General features: G+C 40.6%; 1 protein-coding gene and 1 long non-coding RNA gene across 4 annotated transcripts in view; one reads left to right on the top strand and one right to left on the bottom strand.

Moving 5' to 3' along the window:
- Nucleotides 1-831: 831 nt before the first annotated feature.
- LOC115337301 lies at nucleotides 832-15,378 on the bottom strand. Its single transcript, XR_005931617.1, has 3 exons — nucleotides 14,718-15,378; nucleotides 12,321-14,626; nucleotides 832-11,541 (listed from the first exon to the last, which is right to left on the bottom strand). It is a non-coding gene; the product is annotated as an uncharacterized LOC115337301 (long non-coding RNA).
- Nucleotides 15,379-15,531: 153 nt separating this feature from the next.
- Nucleotides 15,532-18,649, top strand: part of PTAR1 (protein prenyltransferase alpha subunit repeat containing 1) — a 44,984-nt gene continuing 41,866 nt past the window's right edge. For all 3 annotated transcript variants that reach the window (XM_030004795.1, XM_030004794.1, XM_041120890.1), the window contains exon 1: nucleotides 15,532-15,687. In XM_030004795.1, the coding sequence (XP_029860655.1) occupies nucleotides 15,602-15,687 (86 nt within the window). In that variant the 5' untranslated portion in view covers nucleotides 15,532-15,601. The remainder of the gene's footprint in view (nucleotides 15,688-18,649) is intronic.

Below are 18,649 nucleotides of genomic sequence, written 5' to 3'. Positions count from 1 at the left end.
TTTTCATGGCAAATGCTGTATTATTTACCTCTAGAACCATTCTTCGTCATTTTATCACCTTTCCTGAAAAACAGCATCTACGCTTCTTTACAAAGAATGCTGGAGAAATGGGCTGACAAGAACCTCATGAAGTTCAACAAGAAGTGCACAGTCCTGCACCTGGGGAGGCACAACCCCATGCACCAGTACATGCTGGAGACTGCCCAGCTAGAAAGCAGTTTCACGGAAATGGACCGGGGAGGGGGGCGGGGGGGGGGGGGGCGGTCCCAATGGATACTGAATTGACTACAGCCAGCAACGCGCCCTTGTGGCAAGAAAAAAACCAACAGCATCCTGGGCTGCATTAGGAGGAGTGCTGCCAGCAGCGAGCCTTCCCTCCACCTCAGCACTGGTGAGGCCACACCTGGAGTGCTGGGTCCAGTTCTAGGCTCCCCAGTGCAAGTGAGACATGGACGCACTGGAGAGAGTCCAGGAATGGGCCACAGAGATGACGAAGGGACTTGAACATCTCTCCTGCGAGGAAAGGCCGAGAGAGCTGGGACTATTAAGTCTGGAGAAGAGCAGGCTTGGGGAGGGATCTCATCAATTTATATAAATACCTGAAGGGAGTGTGCAAAGAGGGCAGAGCCAGGCTCTTTTCAGTGGTGCGTGCTGACAGGGCGAGAGGCAGTGGGCACAAACTGAGACACAGGAGGTTCCCTCTGAGCACAAGGAAACACTTTTCACTGTGAGGGTGTCTGAGCACTGGCACAGGTTGCCCAGGGAGGTTGTGGAGTCTCCCTCCTTGGAGATACTCAAAAGCTGTCTGGACATGGTCCTGGGCAACTGGCTGTAGGTGGCCCTGGTTGAGCAGGGGGTTGGACCAGCTGACCTCCAGAGGTCCCTTCCAACCTCAACCAGTCTGTGATTCTGTGAATAGCAGCAAGCAGCTAACTGTCAGGCCATGAGCTCAAAAATAAAAGTTTCTGTAGTCAAGAAAGCATGGGGAGTTCATTTTAGCCATAGTACGATGGTGACTATGCTACTTTCTGCAATGGTGTGAACTAAATTTTCCAGCGGAAGGTTCTAGAATGTGCAGCGGTACCACAACAGCCCCTAAAATGCATGCTATAGCCCACCCCTTTGTCATTCATTGCACCCTTCTCACCTTCTCACACTAGTGTGGCTGCTGTGAGTGCACTGTTCTGGGCCACTCCTCCACAACTACGCATGGCTTTTTACCCACAGTGCTTCTCCTTCCCAAAGACCCAGCTCAATATTACACACCAAATTCAGTTGTTACTTTAAGTGAAGAGCACCTGGGAACAGTGGCAGACTCAGGCCTACTCTGTATGGCATTCATCACTGTTAACTGAAAACTCTCCTGTGTTTCAGGCACTGATGAGTATTCCCTAACAAACATACAGTTCCTAAACATATAGGGAAAGCAGTATTTCAAATACCATCTTCATCACCGCTTCATCCATCAGTAAATAAGCCTACAATCGAAGCTATTCAGTGCAGAAAAATAGGCAATAAATTATTTCAATATAGGAGAGGCACTGGGCAATATGCAAAATACTGCTTATTTTTCTGTCTCTCTGTTTTTAAGACTAGGATTGAAACATCATCTCGTATTGTAAATCAACGGGTAGTATTCTAGAGAGCATTCTCATTAAAAGGAGTGTATTCTAGCCACAGCATTTTCTTCCCACAGCACATAGAGGAAATCCATCTATCTACAACTACAGCTTCAAGCCAAGGTAGGTCAAATCTCTAAAGGCATCAGCAATAAGGTTTTGTTGCACCCCCTAGTGTCTGAGGGCAGGCTTCTGTATGTTAAAAAGTGATTATCTTGTAATTGTTCTTGTCTTTACATCAAATCATCTTCCAGCAGCCACAGCCAAACTCAGGATATTAAAATAAAATAGGTGAAGTGCAAGGGCTTTTTACCATAAAAGCCTTTTCATTCTTCACTTTTTTTTTCAGACTGAACTAAAATAGCATTTAGTACTTTCACTGCAAGATCAAAGCCTTGAGTGACTGCTTCTGAAAATAAGCACTGATGAGTTACTCCAAAAACCACAACCGCATAGTACTGTTAAGTCCAAGTCCAAAAAGGTTTGAAAAATGAGGTTAGGGGCTAATATAAATCAGTTTTCTACAATTCCAGTAAGAGCTGCTGTTCCAGCGGAACATAGCACATGGTTTCTTCTTTTTCACATTTAGAAATGGCAGCATATTACCGGGATTTAACAAAGAAGGAATGCAGGAAATGCCAAACATCAGAAATTTATGTGCTACCTCTGTTTGCCCTAGGCTTGAGAAACTTTTAATCTCTGCCTTCTGCAATGAGTATTAAATGTGCTTTCCACGAGTCAGATGATTCAATATGAAATGGGACTTTGTCAGCCCTACCCGAGAAGTGAAGTCAAAACAACTGTGCTACCACCTCAGTTAATGATGAAACAAAACGAAAGAACTCCTCCATTGCATTTTACCACCACTCATATATTCAAACATATTTTCCTAGCACTCAGGAGCAGTAAGGTGTTTGATAAGAAGTTCTGCCGTGAAGAACACCACTGTATTAATTTAATCAAGTGATAGTAAATGTTTCAAATTTATAATCTTAAATAAGAATAACATAATTCCATGATGTTATGGTTTAAACACTTGTCCTCAGTAAAGAATGACAGTGCTGCTAGATCAGTAGAGAGTGGTTTTAAGCTCATATTGTCCAGTATTTTAAGCAGTCATTTACAGCATTTTTTTGAAGTGTGAAACCTTTTCACAACAAGTAGCAGTGGCTGTGCTTTATGTTCATGTTACACAGGTTCAGTGCAACACAGAAACTGACACTTTGGAAAGCTCTTGCACCTACTGCAGATTTACCAATATTCTTCATATTTACTATATTACTGTTCTATGTCACAGCTGTAACATTTAGATAAACATAAACAAACTCAAACATACTAAGTCATACTACTACAAAATAAGAGACAGGTCAGGCCCTGTTCTCACATGTAGCTGAATTCAAGTTTGCATCCATGTGAGTGTAAATGGAGTTGGGTTTCTGAAGAGAAGTTGGAGAAAGGGTTCTAAAATGCCCCACACAGCTGATGTAAAACTGTAACCTGTTCTCCTTGATTCTATTCTAAAGAGTGCTTTTCAGTTTTGGTTTTTTTTTGTAGAAAACGCTTCAGAAATTGTCCAAGCCTGACATTTCTTGTGTTAACATACTTCAGCTATAAGAATGTTTCTAAAAATAAAAACATCATCACATAATATACCTTTGTAGGCAACAATAAAAATGATAGCTAGTTTATTTAAAGATGCTTAGCAAGAACTGCAAAATGCACTGTTGATATAGAATCAAAACATGTTTTACTTTAGACTTGGTCTGCTGAAGTAGTTTGGTTTCATTATTAAAAATGTGTCTCATAGAACTGTACCAGCTTTTGACCCTTAATTCACTCAGTTTAGGAGATCACAGAGTAACTCAGAACAAAAAAAACCCAGGAGATACTCTCAGGGGGTTGTTGTCTTGGAAACTGCAGCACAGCCAACCACAGTTTCTTGGAGGAGTCCTATACAAATACGTTTGTTCAACTAATGGTTTAGCATAAAAGCATTTTATTTCTCTCCATACTACGTCATATGAATAGAGAGGTCTGCTTAGCCAGCATAGAGCAATGTAGACTTATTCCTCATTTTGCCTTAATGGCATTCCTACGTGCCAGCAGATCTGACCCAGAAAATGTACATCCATGTCTGCTATATTTGAAAAACCTTATTTGTTTTCTGTACACATCACATGATTATTCACAGACTGAATCTATCTTTAGACTTTTATATAAAGAGGAAAAGCCACTTAGTTTAATGGAAGTGAATTTGCATCTAACCACCTCAATGGAAAGTGCACATTTAAATGTTATGTTTGCCGAACAAACCAAACCTAAAGGCCATGAAGATGCATGTTTCATTAATCAAAGTTACAAGCAGGTCTCACAGATATGTGCACTTAAATTTCTGAGCTATAGGAAAGGAGAAGGCCCAATTACTTACCCCCCTGTATTTCCTTGTATCAAATAAGGCCAGCATAAATTCCTTTAATCCAAAGGAATCTATCTATCTCATTTATATCCTAGTCTTTGGGATCAGCCTCTTGCTGCCAAGGCAAGGCAAGGAGAAAGGAAAAAAAAAATACAACTTGCATTTTTGGAAAGCCAGAACGAGCCATTCCACAGATTGAGGACCAAGGTTAAAAACTAATCTTATTTATAACACTATTGCCCTACTATCTGTCTGCTACCACCTTTAGTTCAGATGATGTTTGCAGTTGCATTTCATTGCACTTGAGAGATGACAAATAAGATTTATGTCTCCCTTTCAGAGTAAACAAAACACCTACTGACAAACAGAATTTTGTGCATTAAAGTAAGGTCAAATCTGTTTCCTAATCACTAAACTAACACTGAACTAAACAGCAACAAAACTGAGACATACGCAGCTATAGCCTATTGCCAGAACTATTGTAACTCCTCTTTACCTACATTAACGTGCACCTAGCTGAGTTCTTCCCTAGCAATATCCTTTAAACATTCTCCAGATTAACAACTACCCTCTCCTATTCACCACCTCAAAGCTACTTTATCTTAATAAGAGGTATTTGGAATTTGAGTCATCAACAGCACTACAAAAGCATAACTGAAAAAGATGCAAACTGAAACAGCAACTGCAGATACCAAACAGGCAGACAAGAATCCCTCTATTTGCTTCCCAGCCTTTAAAAGAAAGGTGAGACTTCATCCATTCATCACACCACGCGTCTGTAAGTATTTTGCCATCAACTTCATTAAAAATGCAATTTCACCACTTACAGTATGGAGGAACAAACAAGTCCCTGATTCAAAGTAAACTTCAGTCGTGATATCATCTCCTTGTTTCTAGCAATCCATGTTACTATCTGCACAATGCAGTGTGGCATTTTAAGTTACAAGTACCAGGACTGAGTATTGCAGGATCTGAAGGCTTCAGAGGTGACAGCTGTTATTCTCAGTAGCCCTCTGCTTACAGGTGGTTTTACATTATCTAGCATGATTGAACTAATTGAGGCTTGGATGCATCACCTTTAAATAAAATTGTTCACTTCCATCAAGTCAGTATATTTTGAAAAGTTTGGAGGGTAACCATAGCCCAGGAGGGGCGAATGAGGGAGGATTAAAAAAAAATCCTGGAATAAGCCTGATCCCCAAGTATTTATTTTATATACAACATAGTTTTCCTCCATGCTGCAGCATTATCTGACTTCTGAGAGCTGTAGATTCACAAGTTGAAGCCTTGATATTAAAAAAAAAGATCTTTTAATTAGGATAGATGGTACACATACACACTCTCAATCTGTTTGGTAACTGCAGTGGAGGTCAAATTCGACTTAAAGATTGGAATTATTTGGGACATTTTATGAGAACAGTTCAAGAAGCCAAATCAAATGAAATATTCTACACTTTAAAGACCACATTTGGAGTACACTGTGTCCAGTTTTGCACTCCCCAGAACAAGAAAGATATTGACATACTGGAGAGTCTGGGGAGGTCACCAAGGTAGTCAAGGTCTAGAACACATATGTGTGAGCAGAGGCTGTGTGTATCATTGTCACTTGAATATATGCCCAAACCTACAAAGAGAATGCAAAAGCAGAGGGCTGAGTCCCAAAAGTCTTTATTATTCTGAGTACGGAGTGTTAAAAAAGAGCCATGAAAAGAAGCCTTGTGTCAGCTCTCGCTAATAAGACCAGATAAAAATCCCCACTCACTTTTTTCAGTCACCTGATTTCTACCTGTTAAGAGCAGAGCTTTTCTATTGATAGCAGAGCAGTAGCCCAGATCATCTGTGATACTTAACCTTGGGGAGTCACATCAGTCACTTGTATTAAAAACACACATGCTCTAAAATATTCATCTTAAATGCTCTCTTCTCCAAACTTACATAACTACTGCTGACTGATATGTCACAATGAGTCAGCTACTTTTAGTGTAATGACATACGTAATTCAGAAACTCCTGAACACTAGCATCAAAAATCACAGTGAGAGACAACAACTTATTCTTCACATTTTATCTAATTCACATATCTCCTCTGTATGCAGGTGAACCCGAAATTCTCTTATACAACATTCTTTTGAAAATAAGAGCACAGCTATTTGTATTTTCAAAAAAGTGTATTTAACAAAGGTAGGAGTGAGGAACTCAGCTGCATGAGGAGCCTCATCTTTAATTCTGTGCATTTTATGACATTGCAACTGATCTAGCAAATATCAATAACATTAATTAGATGTCACTCCTTCCTCCCCTAGACAGGTAAACAGGTAAAACTATCAAACTGCTAATTAATGATCCATTCCTTTTTTTCTTTTTAAACAGCTTTGACAAAAAACCCAAAACACTGCAAGAGCTTTTCACAGTGTGAAGGATGCAAGACAACTTTCCTAATCCCTTGGGCAAAGAAGGACTGTTTGTTTGCCCATCAAAATTTATACGCATAGGTATACACACTGATGTAGCAAAAGGGGAGGAAAAGCCAGGATTGGAGGACGATGCAAAACTGCACATTTCAGAAAATATGTGCAGCTGAAGACTGGCAGAATCCAGTAACTGACACAGCTCAATGGTATAGCCTTAGTTGTTCCTCCTATCCAATACTGAACTACTAAACCTCCTGGAAAAGAAAAATGAGAGACTACACCACATCCAGCTAGAGATGACAAAGAATTTGTACGAGTTCAAGGGAAGACTCTAGGGTTTCTTAATGAGATCTTCTGAGGGTTACTAACAAAACAGACTACAGTCTTTTGACTTCCCTGGAGCTGAGGAATAGTCAGAGGCTAAGAGAGTACTCTAACAGGGGAAGAAGACAGAGGAGAGTATCACAGGCACAAGCTCCTTTTAGTCCTCCCTAGGTATCCATCTGTGGCCTCTGATCAGTGACAGACTCGTGGAGCCAGACAGTCTCTTGGTCTGAACCAGCAGAGTTACTCCTATGTCCTGATTTTTAGCTATGTAGGCAAAAACCTGATTGTCTCATCTTTGGGGAGACTGAAGTAACTCAGCTTTGTGCTCACTACTCATATTAACAACTCCAGCTCCATGGAAGAGGTAAAATTGGTAAACAATTTCAGAGAAGAGTTGATCTCATCATGGCTATACTTTAACTGCTAGAGGAGGGTACTGGTTCATCAACAGTATTTCTAAGATAAAAATAGCACCACAGCTTCCCAGCACACACTCCAGAGACATTAATCACCTGCAGAATCCCAGCTTAATCAGCAGCATGACCTTGGTCAACACAGCAATGCAACCACCTTGTCATGTTTCAGGGGCAGGGCTGTAGCATGTGTTCTTTCTTTTTTAAGCACAACAGGAGAAAAAAAAAAAAGAAAAAGAGAAGAGAAACTGACAGGTATATTCCAAGTGTCCTAATATACAAGTCTAGTCATTAATCACAATCTTGATCTCTAAAGCATGAGTTTGCATTAAGTTTCATGTTACTGCTCAGCCTTTCCACATCTCTATTCTTTATATTTGGAATGCAATGACTAAGAATATTCTCGCAGAATTTTCATTTTACTAAAGCCAGAAAAAATAGGCTTAACATTGCTTTCAACATCTGCAGGCCTTGGGCATCACCAAGGGCTTCTGGAAAACTGTTCTGGTCTCTGTCATTATTAATTGAGCAGAACTCATCCACAGGAGATATTTCAATCCAGAAACACAGCTTGCCACCTTCTTAGCAGCAGGGCTCCCTAGGTAACTCTAAGAGTATTGAGACATTAAAATAAGGGTAGGAATAGAAAACCATTAGAAGAAAATAAAGCAGCGCACTATGTTCAGAAAGGCAAAGAAGTTCTCACTTGTAGTACCTAGTATTTCAGAAATGTTTTAACAAGTAAGGTTCCTGGTCATGTAGAGAAACCTGACATTGTAAGTTAATAAAAATAGTTGTCTACATACTCTTCGGCCAAATTGTCATTAAAAAGCAGTAACAACTGAATTTTACATACAGTCAGAGTACAGATATTTTTCCCTGCCAGGGTAACTGCCTATGACATGAAACACTTGTTCAAACAAGCATACAAGGCCAGAATGCAATGCCAGACAATGCTAAGAAACAGAAAGATGAAAGCTATGCTGTATACTTAATACTTCTCCATAATGTTTAAGGATAATACACTAGCCTGCACTGTCCTGTGAATGTATAATTTTTGTATACATGAAAAATGACAGGTGTCCTTAGTTAGCCAGGGTTTTTTACTTGTATTTGCTTCTGGCAACATTTCAACTGTGTATTAAAGAAACGAATCATATGTATCTGTGACTTCTTGAAAGTTTGGACTCAGAGTACAGTACTATTTTAAACACTACGCAAAAGAAGTACAGACTTGTTTTGAAGCAAGATGCTTTCTACCTGAAAAAAACCCCAACCAAAACCCAAGCAACATTATTTTTTAATTAGAACTCTTTATTTAATTTGACTACCAGGCTTGATTTCTTATCTGTTTAATGAGTGATGAGCTAATAAGGTTGTTATACTTGCACAAAAAAATTTATGCGCTAGTAATTCTCCATTCTAACAGCTAAACAAGTACTTTAAAATTACTTTATATATGGTGTGAATGAATTGGAAACAAGTCTGTTTTCTTAGTATTTTGCTCATTGCTTGAGGAACTACAGGTTGAAAAGTTTCAAAATATGCAGAGCTACCAAGAGAGTGTACATTTTACATATGTAACTCCTCAAATTCACTTACCTTGTTTTACATGCATGCAAAATAAACTATAAGATTTATATTGGAAGTGGCAGTTCATTTTTGCACACATTTACAGAAGCTTTGCCAGCAAATTTCAGATCCTTTCATTTTATTGGAGCCTACCATTACAAGCACTGCTAGTCCCCTAGCAAAGACAGAATGACACCTTACATACTTGTAGCACACACTTAACCTTGGATTTTCATTTTGAACTGTGCTACATGAGAATAAGTGAGATGAGACTGCTTACACTCTAACTAAGGAGCATTGTTTACCTCCATGGACATACAATTTCAGTGGATGCTAAATATGATTCCTATTATCTATAAAGTTTTGAATATAGAATTATCTCAACACAAGAACTGTAAGAAACCACAAGTACTAGTAGGAGCCAAGAAAGATTTAAGAGATAATATTTAAGGGGTAGATTAAGCAGGGCAAAGTATCTGAATGCTTACTTGGGAGATGGAAGAAAAAAGGTGTTTCCTTTGAAATATAAGAGTGAGACTCCTTATCTATCCAGTTCTCTGAATGCTTACTTCCTCCCACCCGTTTACGATTAAGCAGGACTGAGACTGGAAAAAACAGCGTAGGGTGAGGAAGAAATTGAGAAAGTAGGTAGGTGGACAGCCAGTACCAGTTTGGACTAACAGAACACATTCAGTGGCACTGGGATAGGCTAGCATTAGGCTTTGTGGGTAAGGCAAGGATTCAGACTACAAATAGTTAACACACAAATTCAGGAGAAGACCAGTTAAACTAATTGTTGCTGTTACCATCATTCACTGGGTTATGACAATTTGTGGTTCAGCTAAGACATGATCATCACAAGAAGACAAGGAATGGTAAAAAGGCGATGAGATAAACTGACACTTGCAACCAGCATGAGTCACCAGGATGTTACAAATGCTGCTGTCAGTTTGCCTCACATCTTGAGATCAGTGGCAGCAATTAAAGGCTAAGACTAGAACTACTGTTTGGGTTTATATGATGAGGGGTAGTCACATTGGCCCAGAGAAAACTCAGATTAGAACCGAGTTATGGACTGTGCTACAAGAAGCCTGTGAACTAGCTATTTTCAATTCCAGCTGTAACATAAGCGAGGGGTAACAGCAAAGGAATTCAGAAGGTGTTGCCATTCTGCTATTACAGTGGGAGTACCTTTGGGAGCACAGGGCATGAAGCTAAATTTAAATGTGGTGTGGAGGGCTGTTGCAAAATTGGAGCTAAGAAGAAGGCCCATATGTGGATTTAGGTCTGGCAGTCATTTCAAAGCAATGAGCTAAAGAAAAAGAGGGTCAAGAAAATCCAGCAGAGTAAGAGGGAGACTAGCACAGACTTTGGGGAAGAAAAAACAGCAACAACAAACCAACAACCCCAAACAACCCCCAAACAACAACAAAAAATCACTGGTCTAAAGCTGCAAACAGCTGTACTTCACTTCATCCTATAGAGAAAGCAAGTTTTTGTACAAGACCAGTTACATTTGAGTAAGTCAACTTAAGTCCCCGGATCTGACAAGTAAAGCACAGTGAGGGACTCTCCCTGGTGGGACCCAGGGAGCCTCCCGCCTGGAATACACTTCTCAGCATGCTACCCCCCCCCCCCCCCCCCGCCCCACAGGCGTAATTGGCATTAAAAGTAGCAAAAACTTACCTTCCCCTTAAAACTGCTGGGCTAAAGCTATAATAACACTCCATTATAAGATCTCTAGAGCAGAATGCTACCATTTATTATTGAATGCTCACTTTTCAGAAGTGAATACTGTTTTAAAAACAGATGGACATGTTTTAGCTATGTTAATATACAGTTTGGTCCACTTACAACTGCCAAGGGGACAGTTTTAAGCTGTCATGTGGTTTCAGCACATCCATCAGCCTTTATGGATGGCTGAATTCAGCTGCCCAATCACGCTTCTTTGCAATTACAGTCAAGTCCCAAATGGATGTTGATATTCCTTAATTCTTGAGCTTTTAGTAAAAAAACAGTTAACATTTATAGAGAAAAGAAGGGATTACATACCAATACATTTCAAACTTTTGTTAACTTCTTTTTTCCCCCAAATTGTTTATGTTCTCCTTTTATTAAAATGAAACTTAAACTGAGTATAACTAACTGAAGAATCTGCAACCTTAGTGACAATACTAACTTTTGCCATTCTCAATACAGCAAAAAAGATGCAGACATGCAGTCTCTGTACAAGCAATTACAGGATTCCTTGTATTATTTTTCTAGCTTTATACTTAAATACTGTACAAATATGCTAATATGCTATATATTAATATATGCTAATATATGAAGGGCTAACCCATCCTTCGTGTTCACCTTTTTCAATGTAAAAGACAGAAACAGTATCTTAGAAATTTTTTTATACTAGACCAAGATAAAAGGTTAAGCCTTTACTAAATGAAAATTTACTTAGTTTTTCTACTACCTAACAAGGTTTTAAATTTACTTTTATGATTTGTAAATGTATGTAAATCTATGCAGATTTTCTGAAACAGTCTGAAAACTCATCAACAGACATACTTTCAGAGCTACCGTGGACTGCACTTAATTCAGCAAAACACATACTCACTTCCAAGCCGGTCAGCACAGTTATCACAACACCAGACCTATAAGGCATGGGCATTTGCCGATCTATTGGTATCTACTTCAGCTGGTAACAAATAACAAACCTGTTGCATGTAATAGTGTTTGTACCGAAGTTTATAATAATAGTAGAGTTACATTAGCGGAGTACATTGCAGAAACCTAGAACAAAAAAGAAAATGAAGACGACTTGAAATTGAAAGCATAATTTTAAAATATTAAGATAAATGGACCTCAGCAAAAATCTTTTCATTAGTTGCATTTTTTAAAATACATACACAAGATTATACCTTTGATTTACAACACATAAGAGAAATAACTTATCACACAAAGAATGTGCATATCACTTTAATCATAAAATAGTTTTGAACTTTCAAAAACATAGTCCTCAAAATTGAATGGTAACATAGCCTGTGTACATATAAATATTATACACAAATATAAAATTAAGAATATATTAGCAAGCTTATTAAAACATCTGGTTTTCCAATTTGTAGTGTTTCCATTAATACAGATTATCACCTCCTTCCTCCTCTCCCTGCACTGAGAGTAAGTGTTAAACAACTATATCCTCCTACAGAACCAAGCACTATCGTTAGTAATTACGGTAAGCAGAAATCTGGAGGTGTTAGATGGCGGAATGGATGAAGTAGCATAAATTATTTTGTATTCCTGAAGCATTCTGCTCCACCATGACCTCATTTTATGCCTCCAAACAATGCTCAAATATTTTCTCCATTATGTCTTCAATGTAGACATAGTGCATTTCTTCTTCCTTAAGTACCAGAGTCCATCTTCCAGATTCCACGTGGCATATTCTACAATATCTATTATGAAGTTGAAGTGGGAGAAAAATATTTCATGAATAAGAAAATCCATTCAATTACATACTAGATCACAGTAAAGAGTTAATTTTTTTACTTTGCTTTTGCAATCCTTACCTAGCCATCCATTACACACACATGACATCAGTAAGGAATTTGTTCCTTATCCTTTTGGTTTCCACATGAAGGATATAAGGGTTTTTGATTTAAATCAGTCAGGAATCAAGCTGCCATGATTGATTCACTTACTTGTTTGTATCGCAAGACTGCTGTGAAGAAGCATGAGTTAAAATATGTAAATATACACCAAAAGGAAATCGAGTGGTCACAGAATTCCATTCTCTGCCATCCTTATACTAAATGAAAATTAATGCTATTATATATAAACCCAATGCTCTTACAGGTAAGGAAATACTCTTGAGATTGACCTCCGTCCTTCCTTAGAAAATGAGAAAGCATTCTCAAAAGTAATAGGAATGGACCACCTAGGGAAATTTCTTTTCTGTGGGTAACAGATATATATAATTCTTAGATTATTTAATTATGGTGTATTTTCTGCAGTTTATTCTTATGCCCTGTGTGAAATTTAACAAAAGAATATTTTCTGAAATAACTTATTATAACTACCCCAAAATTACAGCAAGTATGCTTGGCTGACAACTCAATAATCACTCCCAAAAGCTACTGTACACTAGCATGTACAATATTAATACCAATACCTGCCTTACAAGCTTTGACAACGTGTGTAAGTACCTAAGGTATGCAATTTAAATAAATTTTATTATGCTATTTAAATGAGAATAACAATTTAATATTCAGTCCTCTTCAAAAGGCAGGCATATCGTCAGTTAATTTCACTATTCTAAATAACTACTTTTGCAACTTGTAAGCACATTAGTAGTTTGGTAACAATTTTCAGTACTTTCAGAACAGAACTTTGCATTGTTATGACTGATTTTCACTTGTACCCAATACTAAAACTAAAACAACCCCAAAAAACCCCAAACCAAAAATTAAGACTTTTAATCCATTGAGTAATTTTGGCATGATTAACAACATTTTAAAGGTGTTTCTTTTAGGTCTAATTGACCAAAACCTCTTTACGGAATTCAAACCTCATATATAGCTGGAAATATTTCATTCACTGTGTCACCTGACTGAAGATAAATTTGCTGCTTTCAACAAATTTGAAACAAACCTGTACATGAACAAATGGCAAGGGACAAAGCGAGAAGGCAGTGAGCCTGAAAAGCTAAGCTGTCAACTACATAAAGCTGGCTTATTCCTTTCGGGCAGGGCAAACGGGCATAAATTAAAAATTCTAGGCTATGCTGAACATAACAATCAAAGCTATTTTGAAAAAACAATTTGGCTTTGTCAGCCAAAAATATCTCCCAGTGCCTACCTGGAGTTGTACTACCTTTCCTCATATCTGTATTTTTACTTATTTGACATCCAGAATGCATCAGCTTCCTTCAATAATTTCAGACACCATACATCATAAAACAGTGTCCGTACAGTCTATATGGTGAACGAAAACCTGGGAAAGCACAGACATATAACTCAGTTACCTGAAACCAGCATTATTTAGCCTAATTTTTTCCACTTAATATATGGGTTATTAAGAAGGCCCCATAAAACCTCCTGTATCTAATTCGTTTTCTAATTTGGAGTTTAACACACTGAACCTTCAAATAAATCTGTGGAGGCCCAGATTTGTGAAAGACTACCATCTTCTAATGTAACAATCACATTTCAAGAGGCATATGACTTTACGGGCTCTCGTCTTCTCCTTATTTATATAAAAAAATTTACTGAGTTGAAGCCCAAACCAGAATTAAAGCATCATTCATTTTCTCAACAAATGTAACAGAGTAGACCAATTCTTCAGTACTTTCAAGATGGTATTTTAGACCTACTGCATGCTATTACATCCTCTTTTTTCTGGGCATGCACTGGAGTAAAAAGAACTACTGAAAAGAAAAAAAAACCTACATGAATTCAACATCTACACAGTTATTGTTATAAATTACTTTCTCAGAATCCTAAAAAAGTTTTTGCAAGTACACTGTGCTAGAGCCAAGTGGAGCTGTTAACGCAATGCATGCTGCCTATCTTTTGCTTGCAAAGGCATTCAGTCCAGAATTCTGCAGTTATGGTGGCTTGCCACCTGACAGCACCAAGAGATCCTCACGTAGGCTATCTACCTAAATTAGTCTTATAACAAAGCAGCCAGTCCACCGTCCAGAAGGTAATATAACGGTGAAAAAAAGAAAGTCACAGGAACTGGGAATGCAGGAAATCTTGGATTCTAGTTCCAGGGTACGTGCTCTACATAACCTCCAATCAGAGGAGTATGAATCTAAACTTGCATTCGGAGTAAGTGAAAACAGAAATAAAGCATCCATGTAGAAAAATAATAGCTGCAAGGCTAAAGAGACAGTCATAAACACCTAAAAATATTATTTCAGGGAATATATTGGGAAAAAAAACCATAAAAAAGCAAGAAGTTACCTTTCGGCAGCCAGGCTGAAGAGGTTTCCAACACATCCTCTTCAGCTTTTACCACTGAGCTTCCATTAATGTCTTGTTTCACTTGGGATTCTTTACAGGCATCACCTCCGTGTTTTTTTATTTGTCGTATCCATCCAAAGAAATCCGATGAAATTTAACTACCAAAAAGGCAAGCACCAACATGAAACACATCTCTGCTTTAAGGTTAGTTTACTTACAAATTCAGCAAAAAACTGGCAACTTCAGCATGTGAGAACACGTTCAGTGTTTCTCTAAGGGACACCCACCCTTCTATTCGTTCTTTTACACGTATCCCCGACCGAGCCGCTCTTCTCTCCAGACCCTTTCTCCTTTTTTTTTTTTTTTTTTTTTTTTTTTTTTTTTTTTTCTGAAGGAGAACATACAGCGGGTCTACCAGCCCTTCTCGGTGGTGGTGAGGGTAACAACGGAGCGGATGATGATGATGACATTGTAGGCTTCCAAATGAGAGGCAGCTAAATTACGCACAGTTAAAGCTTTGTAGAGCAGCTTGTTTCGGAATAAATTTCCGGATGACAGCCAAGTACAGCACTGACGGTTCAGAATTACAATCGGCCCTTCCCGTTCGGCCTGCAGGTAACCGCACCCGACCCTCCTCAGGAGTCAGGGGAAGCTACACGCGCACGCCTACCGTTCAAGGCTACGCGGCTGACGGCCCGGGCCGAACGCTAAACTGAAATAACGGACCGACAAACCGCCAGGGCAGAGACCGCCCCGCGCCCGCCCCGCCGCCCGCCCGTTTCCCGCGGCTCCCCGCGGGCCGCTGACCCGGAAGCGCTTTGCCCGCCCGGCCCGGCGCGGCGCGGCCCGGCCCGGCGCGGCGGGTCCGGCTGCGGAGGTGGGCGATGGCCGAGTCGCCGGAGGAGGTGGCGGTGCTGGTGCAGCGGGTGGTGAAGGACATTCGCAACGCCTTCCAGCGGAACCCTCACATGTGAGTGGGGCGGGGGACGGCGGTGGCGGCCGGGGCCGGGCCGGGAGCGCTGCCCGCCCTCAGCCCCGTGCGTGCTCCTCGGCCGGCGCCGGCGGCGGCGGCCCGGCTCCCTCGGCTCCGGGCGGGCGGGGGCGCGGCGGTGCCCGTCGGGGCCGGGTGCCGGGCCCAAGGTCACGCCGTGAGGGGTCGCGGGGACCCGCCGGCTCCCCCCAGCCGGCGCGGGGGCTGCGGGGCGCGCCAGCCTGCCGGCTGCCCTGGCACCTCCGCTTCGCCGGGGCAGGTCGCTGGTGCCGCGTGTCTTCCGTGCTCTCCGGCTGCCTCGGCTTCTTCTGGATAACGCCGCGTACCTGCGCCGGGACGCCCGTGGGGCGAGGGGTGTCCTGCTGCCCGGGGGGCCCGGGGGGCCCGCGGCTGCTTCGTCAGCCCGGGGGCAAAACCAGCCCCCTCAGTAAAAAGCACTCGGTTATGGGAATCGGCGAGGACTCTGAAACCTGGAAGCGATGAATATCTTTTTTTTTTTAAGACAAGTTCTTGAGCGAGCTCTACTTGAAATTGAGGTTTGACAACGTTGAACTGGTAGCGTAGTCGAGGTGGGACTGACCTTTGCCGGGGTGGGTCAGGCGTGCCGAGCCCCGCTGAAGGCAGCCGGGTCTGCCCGTGTCCGAGGCAGAGCTGCAGCGCTGGTGGAAGCAGAGCTCGGGGCTGAAGCCCACGGAATTGCACCCTCGCATGAACAGCGCGGTTCGATGAACGCCGCCTTCATGTCCGTACCTGTTCGTAGAGAGGCCCGCGCTTCTCATTGTGTGTTGTTTTGAAGGAGACAAACGGAGCGACTCTGCAAATATGAGCTGCAGTTATTGCTGTCGTGCGAGAATCAGGTTTATCTAACAATCTGGGGGTCAGGTGGCCTGTGTTTTATTTTCAGTTCCACTGCTCGCCAGCTCTGAGACGCTGGTTTAGGTACCTCCTGTATTTCTATTTCCTTCCCCGTCCTTTGTTGTTTTAAGGCACAGACTGTTTAAGGAAGCGTCTTTCTATCTGTTTATGTAAACTCCATGTTGGTTATGGCAAATGAGGTAGCACATAATGGATAACAACTTCATAACATAAGAACGGTGTATTTGTGTCGGTCGGAAACGCTGCAGTCTCTGAGGTGGTGGCCTATTAATCTGTTCCAGAAAATGGTATGCTAAACAACTACGTAGGAAAATTTTACAGGCACTTAATGTATCCCTTTGCTTAAAAGAGACGGTTAGAATGAATACCCACATGTTTCTATAGATGTAGTAAGCAACTTGGGTGGGTGGCCAGGTTTTAAAATACAGCATATGGATGCTGTCTAAAAAAGAACTGCATTTTGCCACGAAGCTTCATTTTTAGGTTGTGAGGCATAATGTGCTGTAAACAGCCAGTATTTGTGAATGAATGTTCTGATTCTTCTTAGTTCCTACTCCTTCGCCGGAATTGTTTATTGGTAGCAAACTATGAGCTTGTGTTTTTGAAGAATATGCTGCTGTTGCCATTTTATATCATAGATGCAATCTCAGAGGTGAAAGTAGGCTACAAGAGTTGTGTGCTTTGAGACTGATGCGCTATGTCATGCTTTGAGTGAGAAAGCACAAGCTACTGCTAGTTTACCCCCTAAAGTAGAAAAAACATCAATTCGGTCTGCTAGATTTCTGACCTGCAGTACTTGAAATGGGACTGTGCATGGCCAGTGTAGACTGTAGGCCCTTTGCTACGATGCCTCTCTGCCTCTAGAGCACCAGGTTGCAGCCATGCTGGCCAGACATTTTCATGTAACTCGGAGACATCTTGTCTTCCTGCTGGTGGTCAAGACAGTCATAAGCAGCTGCAGTCCCTGACAGATGTTGTCCTCTTGAATTGAGCAGCCTGTTCGTGTCACAGATCCAGGTTTGAATTCTTTTACATGGCATCTGCGTGGCTCCACTGAAAATAAGGGATCTGCCACGTGCGTGATGTTCCTTTTCACATCTCATACTTTTATCCCCTACTCATCTCTCTTCCAGCATATGTTGTTCCTTGTTTTTCACTGTTCACTTTCCCCCTTTGCGTCTGTCAGAATGGGTGTTTTGTTTTGGTAGGTTCACAGTTTCGTAGGTTTTAAAGGGGTTGTTGTCTCTGGTCAACACTAAAAAGCATGTAAAAATACAGTTTTAGACTAAGTAGAATGTTGGATTGTTGTTTCTCATTCTTTGCTTTAAATTAAATTTGCAGCAAGACTTCATCCTTTTAAGACGAACTTACTTTTAACTAATTATACAACACAAAATTCTTGTTGCCTTGTCTGCCTGATAGCTACACTTTCTTCAGCCAGATAACTGTGTCAGCATGCTTGCTTTCAATTTTGTAAGGCTATGAAATTTACTGGAAAATATTTTTACCCGGTCTTATAAGCATAGGTCATGATAAAGTCATATACTTGAGCTATCCCCCTGGAACTGAACGGATCACCAACAGTGAGCAGATCAATGTATAGTTTCTTTCTGAACTTTGCTGTTATTTTGCATGTGAAGTCAAACAGAAATAGACTCACTTGTCAGAAAAGTACATGAATTTGATGGGTGTAATTGGAAGGATGAACTCTCAGATGGTAGCCTAGCATTTGTGTACAAAATCTGAGGATACCATTTATGGTTTGCCAAGAACCATTTATGTCACTGTAGCTCAGATAATTTTTTGTCTCAATTCATCACAGTCTTAATGTAGGAAAACCACCACAGTTCATTTTGTTAGATATGAAACTCTGAATCAAAGTTTTTCCTGGTGCGATGGCAAATTTCTCTGCAGGGGATTTAGAAAGAAACATATTTCCTTAAGTCTTTACTGTAGCTGAGTATGAAATTTTTCTTGCCAATACTCTTTTTGTTAGATTGTTTAATACCTTTGTGCAGCATTGGTACTTCCAAATATACCATTAGTAAGTAAAAATAATTTGTTT

This window comes from Aquila chrysaetos, chromosome Z, assembly GCF_900496995.4.
Source record: "Aquila chrysaetos chrysaetos chromosome Z, bAquChr1.4, whole genome shotgun sequence".
Classification (NCBI taxonomy): domain Eukaryota; kingdom Metazoa; phylum Chordata; class Aves; order Accipitriformes; family Accipitridae; genus Aquila; species Aquila chrysaetos.
The sequence above is the reverse complement of the archived record's forward strand: the minus strand, read 5'-3'. Positions and strand labels throughout refer to the sequence as shown.